General features: G+C 43.2%; 1 protein-coding gene across 1 annotated transcript in view; it reads right to left on the bottom strand.

Annotated features, from left to right (window-relative positions):
* Positions 1-2,628: 2,628 nt before the first annotated feature.
* The window catches only part of PIN1 (peptidylprolyl cis/trans isomerase, NIMA-interacting 1), a 41,442-nt gene continuing 35,729 nt past the window's right edge, over positions 2,629-8,341 (bottom strand). The window contains exon 4 of the mRNA XM_066617540.1: positions 2,629-5,146. Coding sequence (XP_066473637.1) covers positions 5,037-5,146 — 110 coding nt within the window. The 3' untranslated portion in view covers positions 2,629-5,036. The remainder of the gene's footprint in view (positions 5,147-8,341) is intronic.

Below are 8,341 nucleotides of genomic sequence, written 5' to 3'. Positions count from 1 at the left end.
AACACAAGGGGTGTTATGCAAATTGGCTCAATTTGCATAATTTATAGAAGGCATAGTATTCAGCATTTCTTGACAAAGAGTTTAAAATTCTTAGTACAGAATCGTATAAGATATATGTATATGCCTGTTTCAGTCTCTTGTTCTAGGAGAGGGTGTTCTAGTAGGAAAACCTCTGAATTCTTTCTGCATGGACCAAATCACCCATGGACTTTTTCCCAATGGGTTTATGCAGTCATCTGGCTGTTGGATAACATCTCATATTTCTACATGAAATATGAAGGCCTTGTCAGTTACTTTTGACTAAGGTTGCAGTTCTCAAACTCTCAGGGAAGACCGCAGTAAGTTATTGCGTGGGAGTGGGGAATGCAGCAACAGTGATCCCCAGGACTGCATTGCTAAGGGGGCTGCAGGGACTGGCATTTCCTTATCAGTCCATGCTGCAGGCTTGGTGGGGGGGGGCAGGGAGCCCTGTGCAACCATCCACAGGGCTTCCCTGCCTCCAGAAAGTGAAAGCGGAGTGATCACTCTGTCTCTGCAAAAGTGGAAGTGGAGCGTGATCGCTCAGCTTTCACTTTTTTGAAGGCTGGGGAGCCCAGTGGAGGGTCATGCAGGGCTCCCCACACCCCCAGGAGGCTGCAACAAGGACTGGTAAGTAAATGCCAGTCTCTGCAGCCCCCTCAGCAATGCAATCCTGGGGATCATGTCACTACCTCCCAATGCCCCTGCCCCTTAAGGGGGCAGAGCTCTCAAGCTGGGCATCACAACACCCCAGCATCCCTTAGTTCAGGACTTCTCAGAGTTCCAGGTGGATCAGTCCTCAGGTTACTGCTGGACAAAGAACTCCCTTCATATCAGAAGTCAACTCATTTCAGAAAGGCAGGTCACATTCAAACCCTACCACAACTGACCAATCTGCCAATCCTTGTGCCCAGCCCATTTACCAATTTGCTTCTCTTCATCCTGTTCTCATCACATTACAGTCATTTGCAGCAATCCTTTTTTTTCTGCATTTCACCTGTTTTGCTGCCCTAGGCGGGAGATTTATATTTAAAAACTAAGAAATCAATGAGTTGCCATGCCAAACTTTACTCCAGCATCAGTCTCGTTTCCCCAGCAAGCTTGACTCACAAGAAAAAACAGAGGCTGAAACAGGAGTCCCTTTTGCTTTGGGTGAGCATCTAAATGCCTCCACAGTACTGCAAACATTTTGTGCAAGTGACTCATGTATATTGATTCATAGAAACTCATACGAGCCATCAGTCCTGGATTCAAGTCCTAACTCAAACTTCTTCCATTTCTTTATGGAAGATGCACACAGACTCAGATGCCCAGTAAAAGAATGCCTACAGTCCCTAGGAACAAAATAAGACACTTATTTGGGGCATTTGGTGGGCCGCTGTGAGATACAGGAGGCTGGACTAGATGGGCCTATGGCCTGATCCAGTGGGGCTGTTCTTATGTTCTTATCACTTCTGATTGAAGCCCTGCTTCAAACACTCAGTGGAAACTTACTGTATTCATTCTCTCATGGTAGACCAGCACTAACCTGTTCAACATGCAGATCACTGTGTACAAACACATTTCTTACAGAAACTGGTATATGTGATGTTATGACCCCATCCCCAATCAACTGCCCAAACCTGTCCCTCATCATTGGCACCAATACAGTTACATAGGCAGAGCGCACATTGCATCCAATAGTGGGGAGGCGCACGTTCTGGCAATGCAAGGCCCGAACAGGATTGGGCTCTCATGCACACAGGCGTCCCCAATGAGTGTCCATAAAGGCAGTGGTCTGCTGAGTAGAGGAGCTTATGGACCAACTCCCCATTGACTGGTTTTAAAAAATGCTAAGACACTGTACACAGAAGACAGGAGAATTGGCTTGAGAATGAAATAGTGAAGAAATAGTGAGAAATAGTGAAGTAGGGAAGCTTTGCCAAATGCACACATACGCAACAAATGAAATGAGACAGAAGGATGTTAGGAGATAAAGATCTTCACAAGGATAGTGCAAAGATGTTAGCACTAGGCATGACAAGGTGAAAGACTACAGGCAATTATCTCCCACCACAGTTTAAGCAGATTTTAGAAAGTTTCTGAATTCACTCCTACACCGCATTGTACAAAAGCAAATTCTATTACAGTACGAATTATAACATAGAAATGACACAAGGGAGCAACAAAGTAACTAGTTACTACTGCCTCTTTGGATCTATTCTGTTGGTGAAAAAGTATACAAGCTTTTCTGTTGTGCGCAACCTGTTAAGTTCAAGAGAAATACCAAATACCTTTCTCCAGTTTAATGTAGGTCTTAGTCCTCAATGCCCGCAAATACTTTAGTTTCAGAATAAGGATTCACAAAATCACAGGGCACATCCAAGATTGATTATTCTTCTGGTTCACTCGAGCAGAAACAGAATGGTAAACAAACTGAAAATGTTAAATCTGCCAAAATTCAGCTTCTTAGAAAATAGCCTTTACAGTTTTAGACCATTGACTGTAAAGGGGCTGGAACTGATATGGTAGTTCCTGTTTTGCTTGCATCCTCCACCAATGCTGTACTGTCATCTGGTTATGTGGGACAGTGGGTGAGAGAGTGGCATATATTATGACAAGGGTACGAAATGCAATTTGATGACTTTATTCAAGCCTCAGCATCTTGAAGTTTATTTCCAAGATCTGCTCACTCAAACACAGAAAATATTACTTCCCCTATTGAAAGTTCAGTATGTGCCAAAGCAAGAACTTAATATTTCAAACTTAAGATCTTGAAATTTAGATTTCTGCTTGTATTTTCAATTAGAATGCATTTCATACTCCCATCCCCACCTCAGAATTAAACTTATTTACTTGCAACTTCAGAGTCACAACTAGTTTTGAGTTTCTCTGCCTTTACTTTGTTTTGGGATGGGCTGAGATAAAAAGAGGTTTGCAAAAAGCATGAGAATATGGTCTTTTACGAAGTCCATTCCAAAGTTTGGTTCCATCAGGAAACATGGTGGGCTCTATAACTTTCCCTTGCCATCTTTCCAAGAACCCTCTCTGCCTCAAGTCACTTAAAACAAATACTTAAAAGGCAGGGCCTAATGCTGGATCCTCCATTAGGCTAGTGACACTGGTGCAGCAGTATCTTGGGCAGAAATTTAGTTTGTAGAGCTCCTAAAAGGAGGTCATCAGGGCAAGAATATTCAGAATAAAGCCCACATTCAATAGATTTTAGACTTGCTTTATGCGGGTGGGGGAAGAGAGAAAATAACTATACTTGTGCTTGACTTTGGGAAGCCTACCCTCCTTGTTATGAGCTCTGGAGGCATCACTACACAGGATATTCAAAGTATGGACAAATTACTGTTACCACTCAATCTTCCTGTGGGCCACCTGGGACAAACCTCATTAATTCAATGGATAGCTCCAGCCCTGCTTACCCAGCCTGATGGTTAAAAAAAACCCACAGGGAAATTCTTAATACAAAGGAAAAGCAAAGCCTGAGGCTAAAAGTTGTCTCAAGTTTTTTAGTTAATAAAAATCTTTAGAGACTAAAAACTTGAGGCGAGTCCTATTTTATACCCAAGGAGTCCCATTTTATGAGTAAACTTGCAAGAAGAACAATACATTCAATTAAGCAGCAAGAATGAGGGAAAGGGAGAAAAAAGGTCAACACTCTGGTGGAACTTAATTGGTGGAGTTTTTTGTTTGTTTTTAATTTTTACTTGCATAAGACAATGGGAACATTCATTCTCTCCCCCACCCCCACCCCCCACACAGCTTGCCTGCATTAGACCAAACCAGGGAAATTGGTGGGAATCTTACTGATTTTACTAAACAGAAAGCAATGCAGAATAACTGAAAGAGTGATGTTACAGTGTTTGTTTTTTTAAACCACAAGTGGATCATGACCTGCCCCTTCAGGGGAAAAAAAAACCACACTCTGGAACTCTGCATCTAATGGCCCTCCCTTGGGATGGCACTGCAATAGCAAGAACCACACACAGGAATGATTAACACACAGTTTATCTTAATGTCATTTTACATAGGTATAACCTTGAAGAAAGGGGGAAGGAGAAGTATGGAAAGGGAACCAATGGTTAACCCCTTTTGCTTGTCCTAAAAAGGCATCTTCAAGTTTTAAGTCAAACCACATATAAAGTCAACACATGGCAGGTTAATAAACCAGGCCCCCGGATTCAGAGTCCTGGGCGTGCAATGTTGTGCACACTGAATTCCTGAACAAGGAGGCCTTTTCTATTTGCTTCAGTGAAGGGGGCAGTCTCACCTACACTTCCTTTCACATGCACAAAAAAAGTCCCTTCTATGGAAGCAAATGAGGAAGGCCTGTGGGTGGTAGGCTCCATGTGCACACTCTCACCACTCATAGTACTGTATATTTTTGAGTTAGCTGCACAAACATAGTGCTTGTTACATGCCCAAGAGTAATTTATCACTGACTGGCTGACTGGAAAACTGAATGTCGCTGAATTGAAGGGTGAGGGGCATAATTACTTTATAAACAAAACATGGATGATGGCAGATGGCAGAAGAGATTTTCATTCTATCTAAAACACCAACAGCTAAATTTTGCCACCATCAATGGAGTTCTGTAATAAATAACTCTATTTTAAGTTGGTTGTGGAGCGAAAGCAGTGAAGTATGACCTTGTAACACAGGTGCCATCTCCTGAACTGGAGGAATTCTCAATATCAAACTCAAGCAGCTATAGATTTATTATTTTTTTCTTTAAAATATCCTCCTTGCTGTGCTCTATGAAAGATGTTACTGCCTCTTTATTTCGATTGTGTTTTCAGCCTCAGCTAACCATGCATCTCTAATAGGTGGGGGAGTAACACTGTGTCAAGGTGCCAAGGAAGGGACTGAAATATGAAATTAGGGGAGTTTTTATATAAAAAATAAAAATTAAAAAAGCTAGATATGAAGTTTGTTCAGGGATAGAGAGTGCACAGAGGGTTGGAATAAAGGTTATCTTGTTCCTTTGTCCCGCCACCCTTTCCTTTCCAAGCGTGTTGCCGAGGCACTTTTCATTCTGTACGCAGGATGATATGGATCCCTGAATCTGTGAATACTGGCCCACTCATCTCTCCAGTCCTCAGCGCAAATGAGGCATCTTCAAAAGGTTTTTGCATCTGACCTGTCAGACAGGAGAGAAATTTCAATTAACACATAGGCAGTGGGCAAAATACATCATTTAAAGAGCACTTTGGATCAGACCAGGCAGACACTTTAAGGGCTTGCAGATTTTATCTTCACTGTTTCCTAAAGACAGACAGAGCAACGTAAGGAAATAAGTCTGTCACCATATCTGCCAGGACACTGGTACAAATAGACAAAAAGGTCCAAGCCAAATGATTCTGTACTCCTAATTTGGAGGCACGTCTGTGTTCTATTTTGGTATATAAGCACATCTTGGCTCTGAACTTCTCTACATATCTCAAACTGTATAATTCTACACCATCTCCTTTTTTCCCCTATGCAAATTTTCATCTAATGTTCTGAACAACATTAGAACACTTAGAATTGGAAGAATGGGTCCAGCACATTCCAATCTTAAGTTCTGCCACTTCAAATGCCTCCCTCCCCCGCACAGACCGAAACACAATTTCAATATGGAGCACTTCTCTCCACTTAAAACTAGGGAATTATGGAGAAGCAGGCAAGCAGCCAGGCAGTAGCTCAGCTTCCTTGACTCAGCACCCAACAGAGTACGGATTAGGCTGAAAAGACAGAGTAAATCTCGTGCCATAGCTTACTGTGCCTGTTCCGACTTCCAAGCCATTTTTGCTACTCATCAGTCAGGCTACACAGCTATATGAGATTAGAAGAATGAATGCACCACTTCAGATGGGGGTGTGTGTGAGTGAGTGAGAGAGAGAGAGATTGTTCCTGTAGGTGGTTGATTGGTTTTGCTTTGAAACATCCCGCATGTGGAAAACTGGTTCTAGCCTAACATGCTTCCTGTGGTGCAAGATTTCTAGTTGCAGAAAATATGCATAGGAATGTTTGTCTACACACACACTTTCAAAAATGTGCTAAGCCCACCCCTCACCTACAATCTGAAGTGGTACAATCCATTCCACTGAATCTGCAAAGCAGGCCTTGGCTGAGGAAAGATGGCTGCATTTGGTTTGTTAGCCTAACATCAACAAGAAATGATTGAGGTAGAGAGCCTGACATTTCTTCCTTCCATACAGTTCATAGCTTGGTGCTGACTCCAAATAGTAATGTGCAATGACGCAGGGTATGCCAAACTACTGGAAAAATTGTTTGTCTGTGGAGTGAAAAGCCCATTCTGCTCTAGCTTTCCTGGTGGACTGACAACTTGGTCCTTGACGTGACAGCACTTGTTCAGATTCAAGGAAAAAATTTTGAGGTAATCAGGCCATATCTAAAATTCCTCTAATTTCCTTGACCTCACTGGCCCAAAACAGAGAGCAGCAAAAGGTTACAGAAAAAGGTTGCTGCTAGGCCGGTCAACAGTATAACCAACTGCCTCAGAGCTTGTTCACTCCCTGCACCTCCCTGACTTTACAGCTGTTTCTTCTTGTTGTGTGTCCCTCTGGGAAGCCTTTACTCAAGCCTGTGCACCTGCCCTGCTTCTGAACACACTGCAAGGAGGTCTCTCTTGCCTTCTTTTCCTCAACTCCGACAAGGCCCTGGTCAACAAACACTCCTGCCTTAGCCAGCCCAACAAACCAGATAATAGGGGATTTGCTTTGCAACAATCAGAACTAAACACCCCTTGGGAAAATGAAGCTGCAGCAGAGCAAAGAAGAAATGGTATCTGCATCCAATTTAAAAGGGTCCAGGAGTCTGCACAGAAGAGACCAACTCAAATAATGAGGATCTTAACTACTGCAAAAGGGCAACAGAAGGCTCACAAAACAGGAATAAAAAGACGCAGAAGGAAAGAAGCAGGCAGCAGCTCAGCTTCCTTAACTCAGCACCAATAGCCTTTGCAAGCAGTTGCTGCTTTGAGATACCCCACAAAGCAAGGATCAGGCTGAAAAGACCGAGTAAATCTCATGTAAGTTTATGACCCTTGTCTAGGAGTTGCAAGCCACTGCTGTAAGAGATGAGTACAGAAAGCTTAAAGACAGTGTAATAGATGAATCTCTGGCAGGATATTTTCCCCCTTTTCAAAGGGAGACATTTGGGTGATATACTAATCTCTTCACAGGCTCTGCATGGGTCGCCCATCACAGATGCATCGTGTGTCTGAGAAGGCTGGAAAGAATTTATATTTTTTACTATAGGCTTTAAATCACTCTCTGCCTCTTCTGGCTGCAGCTCTAAACTTCCTCTTGCAGGATTAGTACCGATGGCTTTGGCCTTTTGTTCCCACAAGCCTCATTTACAAGAGGGCTTGCAAGACATCCATCTACCCAAGGCTGTAAAAATCTCCAGTCCACAGTTTGCTGGATGATTAAAAGCTGATGTCAGGACATAGAACAAGAGTTTTCTCTTTTAGCCTTGAGGACAGGCAGCATCCCCAAGTGTGATCTCCCCAAAAGTTTAGGAGCATGTAAAATCAGTTCAGTTCACACAATGTGTAAATACTACCCCATTTGTTCCTTCCAGCCTTGCCCAAGAGCAGCTATCAGAAGTCTGCCTACAAAATTGGGCTAACCCCACACCACACATCAAACAAATCTGGTGTTGGGGACTATGCGCTGGACTTGGGGAGATATGGGACACAGCCTTGCTCACCCTTGACATGTACTGAGACCCTGGAACATGCCTTTATGTAGATCTATGGTGTGGCCACATCTGCAATACAGTGTGCTAGACACCTCCACAAAAAATATATCCTCAAGGTGGAAAAGGAACAGAAAAGGGAAACCAAAATGATCAAGACAATGGAATAATTTCCCTACTAGAAGAGGTTACAGCATTGGGAGCTTTTTAGTTTAGAGAAAAGACTTAACAGCACAATCCTAGGCCTGTCTACTGAAAAGCACTGTCCCTTCTAGGATGCTCGGCCGCACACCTCCCTGCAGAGCTCAGTGCAGCGCAGAGCTTGGCAACCCAGAAATCTGGCAATGACATCATCATCAAACATCTGGAGGCAGCGTTGCTGCACAGCAGCTGGAGGGGTTTACACATGAGCACAGACTTCTTACAGGGAGGGCTGCTCAGAACCAAGTCCCATTTATTTTAATACAACCTACTCCCAGGTAAATGTGTATAGGACTGCAGCCTGAGTGAGGAGTGGAACATGACAGAAGCTTAGAGTTATGAAAGGTGTAGGAAATTGACAAGGAGAAATTTCCTCCCTCTTAAATGCTACAACTTTTTTTTGCTACTTCCTCACTCACTGACACATCCC

The sequence above is a fragment of the Tiliqua scincoides genome, chromosome 2 (genome assembly GCF_035046505.1).
Source record: "Tiliqua scincoides isolate rTilSci1 chromosome 2, rTilSci1.hap2, whole genome shotgun sequence".
Taxonomy (NCBI): domain Eukaryota; kingdom Metazoa; phylum Chordata; class Lepidosauria; order Squamata; family Scincidae; genus Tiliqua; species Tiliqua scincoides.
The sequence above is the reverse complement of the archived record's forward strand: the minus strand, read 5'-3'. Positions and strand labels throughout refer to the sequence as shown.